The sequence below is a fragment of the Phyllobates terribilis genome, unplaced genomic scaffold, assembly GCF_046119375.1.
Source record: "Phyllobates terribilis strain yellow unplaced genomic scaffold, ASM4611937v1 Scaffold_12__6_contigs__length_324123572, whole genome shotgun sequence".
NCBI classification, from domain to species: domain Eukaryota; kingdom Metazoa; phylum Chordata; class Amphibia; order Anura; family Dendrobatidae; genus Phyllobates; species Phyllobates terribilis.
The window spans coordinates 247,524,414-247,537,718 of NW_027362772.1; the positions used below are offsets into that span (position 1 = coordinate 247,524,414).

Consider the following 13,305-nt stretch of genomic DNA (forward strand, 5'->3'; position numbering starts at 1 on the left):
CACTTACTGGGCTGCTTGCTGTAGTTTTGATACAGTGTTTTATCAGCAGGGGATTATCACTAAAGGACTAGTAAACCTGCTGCCATGTAGTTCTCCATATTCATGAGCTCTGTATAACCCCGCCCCCACCACTGATTGGTTGCTTTCTGCCTGTGCACACAGAAAGCAGCCAATCAGTGGAGTGGGCGGGGTTATAAAGGGCTCCGCATTCAGAGTACTGCTGGATCAACAGCAGAGAAAAGGGATTTTTGTTAAAACTGCAGCAAGCAGCCCAGTACGTGACACATCGCTGGAATCAGGGTCTCTGCCCCTACGTCATACTGTTCTCAGATGGGGTCGCAAAAACCTGGTGACTGATTCCCTTTACGTGAGCACAGCACTGGTGTACCCTCCTTGTACATTCTGCCTTCAGAGCAGCGCTCCGGCCACCCATCTGTGCAGAGAAGAGAAGCCGGTCCTATAGGTATGTACAGTGCTTAAATGGTGCAGTTCCAGGAGCGCTGCTCTGCAGGGAATACAAAACATTTTATTTCCAGGATCAGTGCCAGATGCCATCACTTCTTTAGGATGGGAATGTTCCCGTACAACAGTTTTATGGTTTTCTTATTGCAATTGCTTAAATTACTATCGCTGTAGAATAAAAAGTTCTGGAATTTTCGAATATACTTTTCAATTTCTCTGCTGGCCGTCAGTGAATGGAGACCTGCCTGCTGCATACTCAGTGCCATGGATGCCCTTGTGCCTCCTCCTGGGAGACCAGCATGCATGGTCATGGTAGCTGTGGCCGCATCGTGTCCGGTATTACCGGCTGTACTTGTTGCTTTCATTGAATCAGCGCACAATGTTACACACAATGACTTTGTAACATCACCCCCCGCAGGCGGACTACACTGCCCTGCATGCCTCACTTCTCCATGTCCCCAGGCCACTCTGACCATGTTCTACATCTGCACAAAACTAATTACAGCCCCCCTATGCGGACACTGCTTCCTTCCTCTCATTTCCATACTGCCCCCTACTGGGTTACATTCAAAGGAAGGGACCAAATAATGTCTCCTGGAAGTGGAGTTTCCAGCCCCATTTATATTGATATTCACGGTGCTGATCACGCTCCAGAATTAAATGGAAGAAAGATTTGAATATCCATCCCGTCATGTTTAGGGTGGAACACGTTGTCATCACGTGGTAGTGATGGTGGCGGGGGGCAGTGGGGCACGGCGATACTGTATCTACAGGAAAAGCTGCATTGTAAGAGGGGTAGACAGATTGGTTTAATGTGCAAAGTACGATGCTGAGCGAGATACGGCTACTGGTGGGTGATAATTGTGGTGTCCTGTAAAGGGCTCTTTAAAAGGAATGACTCTATCACTGAAACTGTATATGGGGTCCTTTATGGCTGGCTCTGTAATGGGGTCCTTTATGGCTGGCTCTGTAATGGGGTCCTCTATGGCTGGCTCTCTAATGGTGTCTCTATGGCTGGCTCTGTAATGGGGTCCTCTATGGCTGGCTCTGTAATGGGGGATCTCTATGGCTGGCTCTGTAATGGTATCCTCTATGGCTGGCTCTGTAATGGTGTCTCTATGGCTGGCTCTGTAATGAGGTCCTCTATGGCTGGCTCTGTAGTGGTCCCTCTATGGCTGGCTCTGTAATGGGGTCCTCTATGGCTGGCTCTGTTATTTGGTCCTCTATGGCTGGCTCTGTAGTGAGCTCTCTATGACTGGCTCTGTAATGGGGTCCTCTATGGCTGGCTCTGTAATGGTGTCTCTATGGCTGGCTCTGTAATGGTGTCTCTATGGCTGGCTCTGTAATGAGGTCCTCTATGGCTGGCTCTGTAGTGGGCTCTCTATTGCTGGCTCTGTAATGGGGTCCTCTATGGCTGGCTCTGTAATGGTGTCCTCTATGGCTGGCTCTGTAATGGGGTCCTCTATGGCTGGCTCTGTAGTGGGCTCTCTATCGCTGGCTCTGTAATGGGGTCCTCTATGGCTGGCTCTGTAATGGTGTCCTCTATGGCTGGCTCTGTAATGGTGTCTCTATGGCTGGCTCTGTAATGAGGTCCTCTATGGCTGCCTCTGTAGTGGGCCCTCTATGGCTGGCTCTGTAATGGGGTCCTCTATGGCTGGCTCTGTTATTTGGTCCTCTATGGCTGGCTCTGTAGTGAGCTCTCTATGACTGGCTCTGTAATGGGGTCCTCTATGGCTGGCTCTGTAATGGTGTCTCTATGGCTGGCTCTGTAATGGTGTCTCTATGGCTGGCGCTGTAGTGGGCTCTCTATGGCTGGCTCTGTAATGGGGTCCTCTATGGCTGGCTCTGTAATGGGGTCCTCTATGGCTGGCTCTGTAATGGTGTCTCTATGGCTGGCTCTGTAGTGGGCTCTCTATGGCTGGCTCTGTAATGGGGTCCTCTATGGCTGGCTCTGTAATGGTGTCCTCTATGGCTGGCTCTGTAGTGGGCCCTCTATGGCTGGCTCTGTAATGGGGTCCTCTATGGCTGGCTCTGTAGTGGTCTCTCTATGGCTGGCTCTGTAGTGGGCTCTCTATGGCTGGCTCTGTAATGGGGTCCTCTATGGCTGGCTCTGTAATGGGGTCCTCTATGGCTGGCTCTGTAGTGAGCACTCTATGGCTGGCTCTGAAATGGGGTCCTCTATGACTGGCTCTGTAATGGGGTCCTCTATGGCTGGCTCTGTAATGGTGTCTCTATGGCTGGCTCTGTGATGGTGTCTCTATGGCTGGCTCTGTAGTGGGCTCTCTATGGCTGGCTCTGTAATGGGGTCCTCTATGGCTGGCTCTGTAATGGGGTCCTCTATGGCTGGCTCTGTAGTGGTCTCTCTATGGCTGGCTCTGTAGTGGTATCTCTATGGCTGGCTCTGTAATGGGGTCCTCTATGGCTGGCTCTGTAATGGGGTTCTCTATGGCTGGCTCTGTAGTGGTCTCTCTATGGCTGGCTCTGTAGTGGTCTCTCTATGGCTGGCTCTGTAGTGGTCTCTCTATGGCTGGCTCTGTAATGGGGTCCTCTGTGGCTGGCTCTGTAATGGGGTCCTCTATGGCTGGCTCTGTAGTGGTATCTCTATGGCTGGCTCTGTAGTGGGCCCTCTATGGCTGGCTCTGTAATGGGGTCCTCTATGGCTGGCTCTGTATTGGTGTCTCTATGGCTGGCTCTGTAATGGAATCCTCTTTGGCTGGCTCTGTAATGGGGTTCTCTATGGCTGGCTTTGTAGTGGGCTCTCTATCGCTGGCTCTGTAATGGGGTCCTCTATGGCTGGCTCTGTAATGGGGTCCTCTATGGCTGGCTCTGTAATGGGCCCTCTATGGCTGGCTCTGTAATGGGCCCTCTATGGCGGGCTCTGTGATGGGCCCTTTATGGCGGGCTCTGTAATGGGCCCTCTATGGCTAGCTCTGTAATGGGGTCCTCTATGACTGGCTCTGTAATTGGGTCTTCTATGGCTGGCTCTGTAATGGGGTCCTCTATGGTTGGCTCTGTAATGGGGCTCTCTATGGCTGGCTCTGTAATGGGATCTATGGCTGGCTCTGTAATGGGATCTATGGCTGGCTCTGTAATGGGGGATCTATGGCTGGCTCTGTAATGGGGTCCTCTATGGCTGGTACTGTATTGGGCTCTCTATGGCTGGCTCTGTAATGGTGTCTCTATGGCTGGCTCTGTATTAGGCTCTCTATGGCTGGCTCTGTAATGGTGTCTCTATGGCTGGCTCTGTAGTGGGCTCTCTATGGCTGGCTCTGTAATGGGGTCCTCTATGGCTGGCTCTGTAATGGGCCCTTTATGACGGGCTCTGTAATGGGCCCTCTATGGCGGGCTCTGTAATGGGCCCTCTATGGCTGGCTCTGTAATGGGCCCTCTATGGCTGGCTCTGTAATGGGCCCTCTATGGCTGGCTCTGTAATGGGCCCTGTATGGCGGGCTCTGTAATGGGCTGTCTATGGCTTGCTCTGTAATGGGTCCTCTATGGCTGGCTCTGTAATGGACCCTTTATGGCTGTTTCTGTACTGGGCCCTCTATCGCTGGCTCTGTAATGCGGTCCTCTTTGGCTGGCTCTGTAATGGGGTCCTCTATGACTGTCTCTATAATGCAGTCTCTATGACTGGCTCTGTAATGAGGTCTCTATGGCTGGCTCTGTAATGGGGTCCTCTATGGCTGGCTCTGTAATGGGGTCCTCTATGGCTGGCACTGTAATGGGATCTCTATGGCTAACTCTGTAATGGGGGATTTCTAGGGCTGGCTCTGTAATGGGGAATCTATGGCTGGCTCTGTAATGGGGGATCTCTATGGCTGGCTCTCTAATGGGGATCTCTATGGCTGGCTCTGTAATGTGGGATCTCTTGCTGGCTCTGTAATGTGGGATCTCTATTGCTGGCTCTGAAATGGAGGATCTATTGCTGGCTCTGTAATGGTGGATCTATGGCTGGCTCTGTAATGGGGGATCTATGGCTGGCTCTGTAACGGGCCCTCTATGGCTGGCTCTGTAATGGGGTCCTCTATGGCTGGCTCTGTAACTTGCCCTCTATGGCTGGCTCTGTAATGGGCTCTCTATGGCTGGCTCTGTAATGGGCCCTCTATGGCGGGCTCTGTAATGGGGTCTCTATGGCTGGCTCTGTAATGGGGTCCTCTATGACTGGCTCTGTAATGGGGTCCTCTATGACTGGCTCTGTAATGGGGTCTCTATGGCTGGCTCTGTAATGGGGTCCTCTATGGCTGGCTCTGTAATGTTCCCTATAGCCGGCTCTGTAATGGGCCCTCTATGACTGGCTCAGTACTTTGCCCTCTATGACTGGCTCTGTAATGGGCCCTCTATGGCTGGCTTTGTAATAAGGTCTTTATGGCTGGCTCTGTAATGGGGGATCTATGGCTGACTCTGTAATGGGGTCTCTATGGCTGGCTCTGTATTGGGTCCTCTATTGCTGGATCTGTAATGGGGTCTTTATTTTAATCTTTTCACATTCATTGACATTTTTTTGCAGCAAATTTTTCAAATTGGTGCACGTGGATCATGAATTTTGCACAAAATAGAAAAAAGATTTGCTTTTATATTTTATATGTTAGTATAATATATTAATTATAATAATATTATAATAATGATTATATAATGTTATAATAATAATAATGTAATAATATAATAATAATGCAAATAATATAATAATAATACAAATAATATAATAATATCATAATAAAAAGTAATCCAATATAATAATATTATAATATTAATATCATATACTAATATAATATGAATAATTTAGTATTATAATAATATTAATTTATATAATGTAATTATTTTATATATTTACCATATTTTATATTATAATAATAATATAATAATATAGTATTATAAAATAATATAAAAATAGAATATTGTAATAATATTAATATAGTATAATAATATAATATTATATTAATAATAGTATTATAGTAATATTTATATATATAATTTAATTATTTTAGATTTACTGTATTTTATATAATAATAAAAATGCTAATATATTATGAAAATAATCTAATATAATAATAATAATAGAATATTATAATAATATTAATATAATAATAGAATATTATATTAATAATATAGTATTTTAATAATAGTAATATATATGATATATGTATAGTTTAATTATTTAATATATTTTATATTTACCATATTTATATCTATATTTTTGCTTTAAACCTTTTTTTAAAAAACTTTTTAGCACTAAAAAGTCCTACGTTCCTGCAAAATTTTGAAAAATTACTGACGCACAGAAAATCACTCCAGTATAGAGGGGGGACTGAAAGACATTTGTACTAAAATGTAATGATTTAAAAATCAAAAATAATTACCAATTGATGAATGAATCACAAACATTTGGCAATTATACCCACAGTGGCGAGTATTAAAAAAGCAAATCAAACAAACAGATATAAAATAGACTAAGAAAGGCACAAATGAAAAGAAGAATAAGGAGCAAAACACCAAAAACTACTCAAAAAAGGCACAAATGCAATAATGAATAAGAAGTTCTGCAGTAGCTGTAGCATTAGCAGGATTCCAGCTTTTTGTTGCTGTGTGCATTAACCTTTGCACTTCTTCTGACCTGGCCGAAATAGCTCAGTTGGGAGAGCGTTAGACTGAAGATCTAAAGGTCCCTGGTTCGATCCCGGGTTTCGGCAGAAGCTTTTCTGAGCTCTTTGGAAATCCTGTGGTTTTACATTTTTTCCCTTTAAATGACAGAATGTTTAATCCATGTATAATAAGGAGTTCTGCAACTTTCTGTGACAGTTTATATTTCAGTTCTTCACCACCTTTAAGACTTTTCTGCTTGCTGTCACTGAATGGGAATATGGGGGATTTCTATGCCTGGCGCTGTAATGGGGGAACTCTATGCCTGGCGCTGGAATCGGGGATCTCTATGGCTGACTCTGTAATGGGGGGATCTCTATGGCTGACTCTGTAATGGGGGATCTCTATGGCTGACTCTGTAATGGGGGATCTCTATGGCTGGCTCTGTAATGGGGATCTCTATGGGTGGCTCTGTAATGGGGGATCTCTATAGCTGGCTCTGTAATGGGGGATCTCTATAGCTGGCTCTCTAATGGAGGATCCTCTATGCCTGGCTCTGTAATGGGGATCTCTATGGCTGGCTCTGTAATGGGGGATCTATGGCTGGCTCTGTAATGGGGGATCTCTATGGCTGGCTCTGTAATGGGGGATCTCTATAGCTGGCTCTTTAATGGGGGATCTCTATGCCTGGCTCTGTAATGGGGAGCTCTATGGCTGGCTCTGTAATGGGGGATCTATTGCTGGCTCTGTAATGTGGGATCTCTATGGCTGGCACTGAAATGGAGGATCTATTGCTGGCTCTGTAATGGGGGATCTACTGCTGGCTCTGTAATGGGGGATCTATAGCTGGCTCTGTAATGGGGTCCTCTATGGTTGGCTCTGTAATGAGGTCCTCTATGGCTGGCTCTGTAACGGGCCCTCAATGGCTGGCTCTGTAGTGGGCTCTCTATGGCTGGCTCTGTAGTGGGCCCTCTATGGCTGGCTCTGTAGTGGGCTCTCTATGGCTGGCTCTGTAGTGGGCTCTCTATGGCTGACTGTAATGGGGGTCCTTTATGGCTAGCTCTGTAATGTTGTCTCTATGGCTGGCTCTGTAGTGGGCTCTCTATGGCTGGCTCTGTAATGGGGTCCTCTATGGCTGGCTCTGTAATGGGCCCTCTATGGCGGGCTCTGTAATGTGCCCTGTATGGCGGGCTCTATAATGGGCCCTCTATGGCTGGCTCTGTAATGGGCCGTCTATGGCTGGCTCTGTAATGGGCCGTCTATGGCTGGCTCTGTAATGGGCCCTCTATGGCTGGCTCTGTAATGGGCCCTGTATGGCGGGCTCTGTAATGGGCTGTCTATTACTGTCTCTGTACTGGGTCCTCTATGACTGGCTCTGTACTGGGCCCTCTATGGCTGGCTCTGTAATGGGCCCTGTATGGCGGGCTCAGTAATGGGCCCTCTATGGCTGACTCTGTAATGGGCCCTCTATGGCTGGCTCTGTAATGAGCCCTGTATGGCGGACTCTGTAATGGGCTGTCTATGACTGTCTCTGTACTGGGCCCTCTATGACTGGCTCTGTACTGGGCCCTCTATGGCTGGCTCTGTAATGGGCCCTGCATGGCGGGCTCTGTAATGGGCCCTCTATGGCTGACTCTGTAATTGGTACTCTATGGCGGGCTCTGTAATGGACCCTTTATGACTGGCTCTGTACTGGGCCCTCTATGGCTGGCTCTGTAATGGGGTCCTCTATGGCTGGCTCTGTAATGGGGTCCTCTATGGCTGGCTCTGTAATGGGGTCCTCTATGGCTAGCTCTGTAATGGGGTCCTCTATGGCTGGCTCTGTAATGGGGTCCTCTATGGCTTGCTCTGTAATGGTCCCTATGGCCGTCTCTGTAATCGGCCCTCTATGGCGGGCTCTGTAATGGGCCCTCTATGACTGGCTCTGTACTGGGCCCTCTATGACTGGCTCTGTAATGGGCCCTCTATTGCGGGCTCTGTAATGGGCCCTCTATGACTGGCTCTTTACTGGGTCCTCTATGGCTGGCTCTGTAATGGGCCCTCTATGGCTGGCTCTGTAATGGGGTCTCTATGGCTGGCTCTGTAATGGGGTATCTATGGCTGACTCTGTAATGGGGACTCTATGGCTGGCTCTGTAATGGGTTCTCTATTGCTGGATCTATAATGGGGTCTCTATGGCTGGCTCTGTAATTTGGTCTTTTTTTAATCTTTTGGCATTCATTGACATTTTTTTGCACCAAATTTTTCAAATTGGCGCACGTGGATCATGAATTTTGCACAAAATAGAAAAAGGATTTGCTTTTATATTTTATATGTTATTATAATATGTTAATTATAATAATGATTATATAATGTTATAATAATAATGTAATAATATAATAATAATACAAATAATATAATAATAATAATACAAATAACATAATAATATCATAATAAAAAGTAATCCAATATAATAATATTATAATATTAATATCATATAATAATATAATATTAATAATTTAGTATTATAATAATATTAATATATATAATGTAATTATTTTATATATTTACCGTATTTTATATTATAATAATGATATAATAATATAGTATTATAAAAAAATATAAAAATAGAATATTGTAATAATATTAATATAGTATAATAATATATTATATTAATAATAGTATTATAGTAATATTTATATATATAATTTAATTATTTTATATTTACTGTATTTTATATAATAATAAAAATGATAATATATTATAATGAAAATAAACTAATACAATAATAGAATATTATAATAATATTAATATAATATAATAATAGAATATATTAATAATATAGTATTTTAATAATAGTTATATATATGATATAAATTATTTTATATATTTTATATTTACCATATTTATATCTATATTTTTGCTTTAAACCTTTTTTTTGCAACTTTTTAGCACAAAAAAGTCCCACGTCCGGCAAAATTTTGAAAAATTACTGACGCACAGAAAATCACTCTAGGATAGAGGGGGGACTGAAAGACATTTGTGCAAAAATGTAATGATGTAAAAATCAAAAATAATTACCAATTAATGAATGAGTCACAAATAGGGACGAGCTAGTAGTAAAGGCTAGGTATTCAGCTGGGGGCTGATATTAGTAGCCTGGGAAGCTCCGTGGGTATTACCCCCTTCCCAGGCTTCAAACATCTGCCCCAGCCGTCTGCTTAACCTCCTCTAGAGACTAAAATTACTTGGGATCCCACGCCAATTTTTTTAAATAAATCCTTTATTTTAACACTAAATGACAAGTACAGTAATCAACACTATCACTGTACTTATTATATATGTGACTGACATGTTTCTATCTATCTAATCTATGTGTGATGCTCTATTCTTTCTGTTCTATATTGTCAGGTACCGGTGTATGCCGCTGAGGAATTGCCGGCGGCTTTTTTAAAGAGACGGGTGCATGAAAATCGGAGGGCACTAGTGTGTTCCAAGTGCCCTGCTATGTTTTTCATGCACCCTCCCATATACCCTGCCTGCCTATATATTCTGCCTGCCTGACGTTTAATTGAGCACTGTTCCCATCGATTTGGGCAATTTTGTACGCTCCCTGCTCCCCCGCCGCATCCCATCCCGATCCTAAGTTAGGACCGGGCGGAGAGCGAAGCACCAGGGAGCGGGGAGCGTACATCAGGGAGCGGGGAGCGCAGCACCGAACGGGAAAACCGGCGGTGAAGTCTTTTCACTGCTGGTTCCCCCGCCCGGGTCCTTCGCTCACTGGTGCTTTGCTCCCCGCTCCCTGGTGCTCGCTCCCCGCCCGGTCCTAACTTAGGATCGGGATGGGAGGCGGTGGGGGGAGCGGAGGATCGGGATGGGAGGCAGAGGGGAAGCGAGTATGGGGCTGAGTGATTGTTTAAAAGCCGGCGGCTTTTTACCGCCGGCTTTTAAACAATCATGCACCCATTTCTGCCTTTTCCTCAGCCCCCAGACCGCTTTATAGGCTCCAGCAGATACTTACTCGGCTTACTCGCTTTTCCCATTGACTTACATTGGACTCTTTACTCCTAGCGAGTAAACACAAGGAAACTCGGGGAGTAACGAGTAGCCCGAGTACCGTACTATTCGGCGAGTATCAAATAGTAATGAATATACTCGCTCATCCCTAGTCACAAAAATTTGGCAATTATACCCACAGTGGCGAGTATTAAAAAAGCAAACAAAAAAAAGCAAATAAAACTAACAGATATAAAATAGACTTAGAAAGGCACAAATGAAAAGAAGAATAAGGAGCGAAAACACCAAAAACTACTCAAAAAAGGCACAAATGCAATAATGAATAAGAAGATCTGCAGCAGCTGTAGCATTAGCAGGGTTCCAGTTTGTTGTTGCTGTGTGCATTAACCTTTGCACTTCCTCTGACCTGGCCGAAATAGCTCAGTTGGGAGAGCGTTAGACTGAAGATCTAAAGGTCCCTGGTTCGATCCCGGGTTTCGGCAGAAGTTTTTGCTGAGCTCTTTGGAAATCCTGTGGTTTTACATTTTTTTCCTTTAAATGACAGAATGTTTAATCCATGTATAATAAGGAGTTCTGCAACTTTCTGTGACAGTTTATATTTCAGTTCTTCACCACCTTTAAGACTTTTCTGCTTGCTGTCACTGAATGGGAATATGGGGGATCTCTATGGCTGGCTCTGTAATGGGGGATCTCTATGGCTGACTCTGTAATGGGGGATCTATGGCTGGCTCTGTGATGGGGGATCTATGGCTGGCTCTGTAATGGGGGATCTCTATGGCTGACTCTGTAATGGGGGATCTATGGCTGGCTCTGTGATGGGGGATCTATGGCTGGCTCTGTAATGGGGGATCTCTATGGCTGACTCTGTAATGGGGGATCTATGGCTGGCTCTGTGATGGGGGATCTATGGCTGGCTCTGTAATGGGGGATCTCTATGGCTGACTCTGTAATGGGGAATCTCTATGGCTGACTCTGTAATGGGGGATCTCTATGGCTGGCTCTGTAATGGAGGATCTCTATAGCTGGCTCTGTAATGGGGGATCTCTATGGTTGGCTCTGTAATGGGGTCCTCTATGGCTGGCTCTGTAATGGGCCCTCTATCACTGGTTCTATATTGGGGTCCTCTATCGCTGGCTCTGTAATGGAGTCCTCTATGGCTGGCTCTCTAATGGAGTCCTCTATGGCTGGGTCTGTAATGGGCCTTCTATGGCTGGCTCTGTAATGGGCCCTCTATGTCTGGGGTCCTCTATGACACAATCCGATGCTTGTCTTCTCACTTCAGAATATTTTATGCATTGCTATGTGTGTACACTGCTCACCACCTTTTTTCTATATTTTAGCTGCAGGTTCAGTCTGAGGACATAGTTGATAAATTAAAGGAGAAGGGATTCAACCCTGGCACTTCTACGGAAGAATACTTATGTTTCCTGTGGGATCTGTATCAGATAGCGGAGAGCAGGTTACAGGCGTCCACTAACAGTCTGGAGGAGCTGAAGCTACAGCAGGCCGAGGAGATGAAGGAGGTGAGGGACATGGTCAGGCGCTTTGTAACCTGTGTATGGTATGGAGCATGGAAGTGAAATGCTGACTTAGAGGGGTTGCCCAGGATTATTAATGACCTTCTCCTTATCCTGGCTGGCAAACTGATTTTTGCTGTTGGCCCCCATCTCCATGACCATATGTTAGATTTTCTAGCAGAATCCCATACTGAGATGACGTGTTTGCTCCTTGTTGACCAGGTGGAGAACTATGTGGCTCACATCCGCAACCTCACGGAGGAGAGAGAGGCGCTCACCACTGATTTTGAAAAGGAAAATATACAACTCAGGATTGATCTGGAGAAGCTGCAGATCCAACAAGGTAAGACTGGGGTGACGTATTAGCTCCATATCTCCAGCGCAATATTAAAAGGCTGAGGTTATTGCACTGTAAAATACTAGAAGCACTAAGGCCCTGTTCACACTGCATTTCTGCAGTGCATCTGTGGGTTCCATCGCCGACGGGGCCATAGACTGACCAGGGAAGCTTGTGAGAATACACATGGCACCTGGGTTCTTAGTGCTTTATATCATTTTAGACTCCCAGCTAAAGGAAGTGGAAGAGATGCTGGACCAAGAAGGTCTGAATGAGATTTCCCACAGCAGTCCCAGTGAGCAGATTGCCTACCTGCTGGTGGAGAGGGCCACACTACTGGAGAAACTTGAGCTTCTGGAACAGAAGATGGACACCCGCTCGGAGAACTTGAGCGATGACAAACGACAGGTGCTACCGGTTACTTAAGATAAAAAAATGGCATATACAGAAATAAATGTATCAGACCGGTAGGAGTTATATCAACTGCTACATGATTGCAAGTCTAGAAATCTCCAAATTATTGCAATTTCTGTTTTTGTCCAATTTAAAGGGTTACTCCACTACCTTTGTATCGATGACCTATCCCCAAGGGGAGTCTGACACCCAGCAAAAAAATCCAAAAATCGTTGTTGGTGCTGGCGGTGGACAGCTATTAGCAGCTGTGTAGTAGCCGCTACTGGGTATTGCAATTCTGGCCCTATTCAAATGAAAAGCAGAGGATCTGCAGTACCTGGCAGTGGCTACTACAGTTGACGGTGCTGCCTTGTTCGCTCCACAATTGCTAACATCTTGTGCCGTCACTGAGAAAACCTGATTGGTGGGGGCTCTTTTTGTCGGAACCCCACCATCCTGTTATTGATGACCTAATATACTAATCTTAGAAAACCCCTTTAAATCTATATCACATTTATATTCATTGTTCCAGGATGAACTGGAACAAATTCATCGGACACTAGAAGAAGAACTTTATCAGCAGCGTGAAACCATGAGACGCACCAAGGAGACTCTAAACAAGGTATTGAGCGTCCACCACGTTCCATCACCCGGGCTAAGATCTGCTCCATATCCATTTGTTTATTACATCCCCATATTATAGCTAAAGTAGATAGTAACAAGAATAAAACAATGCGCAAATCCCCTGCTCAAAGTAAATAGTAATAGTATACTGTATATATTTATAACATAGGGGACGTAGTTGACACTATTTTGATAAAAAAAAAGCATAAAAGCCGTGTGACCGTGACAAGGTGACCCAATGGGGACGGTCCCTAACTTTAATATCTCAACTCGCTATGTGCCAGGAGGCTTCAAAATAGACAAGGGCAGAGCAGGACTATTTATTCACTTACTGTAGGGAATTTGATCATTGTTTTTATTCTAGGTTTTGTTTGTTAATGGCCACAGTGTGAATGTGCA

At 44.8% G+C, this 13,305-nt stretch overlaps 1 protein-coding gene and 2 non-coding genes across 4 annotated transcripts in view; all 3 read left to right on the forward strand.

Annotated features, from left to right (window-relative positions):
- CCDC30 (coiled-coil domain containing 30) overlaps positions 1–13,305 on the forward strand; it is a 110,921-nt gene that overhangs the window by 9,271 nt on the left and 88,345 nt on the right. For both annotated transcript variants that reach the window (XM_073656795.1, XM_073656796.1), the window contains exons 3-6: positions 11,376–11,558; positions 11,775–11,895; positions 12,113–12,297; positions 12,815–12,904. In XM_073656795.1, coding sequence (XP_073512896.1) covers positions 11,376–11,558; positions 11,775–11,895; positions 12,113–12,297; positions 12,815–12,904 — 579 coding nt within the window. The remainder of the gene's footprint in view (positions 1–11,375; positions 11,559–11,774; positions 11,896–12,112; positions 12,298–12,814; positions 12,905–13,305) is intronic.
- TRNAF-GAA (transfer RNA phenylalanine (anticodon GAA)) lies at positions 6,077–6,149 on the forward strand. Its single transcript has one exon. It is a non-coding gene; the product is annotated as a tRNA-Phe (tRNA).
- TRNAF-GAA (transfer RNA phenylalanine (anticodon GAA)) lies at positions 10,445–10,517 on the forward strand. Its single transcript has one exon. It is a non-coding gene; the product is annotated as a tRNA-Phe (tRNA).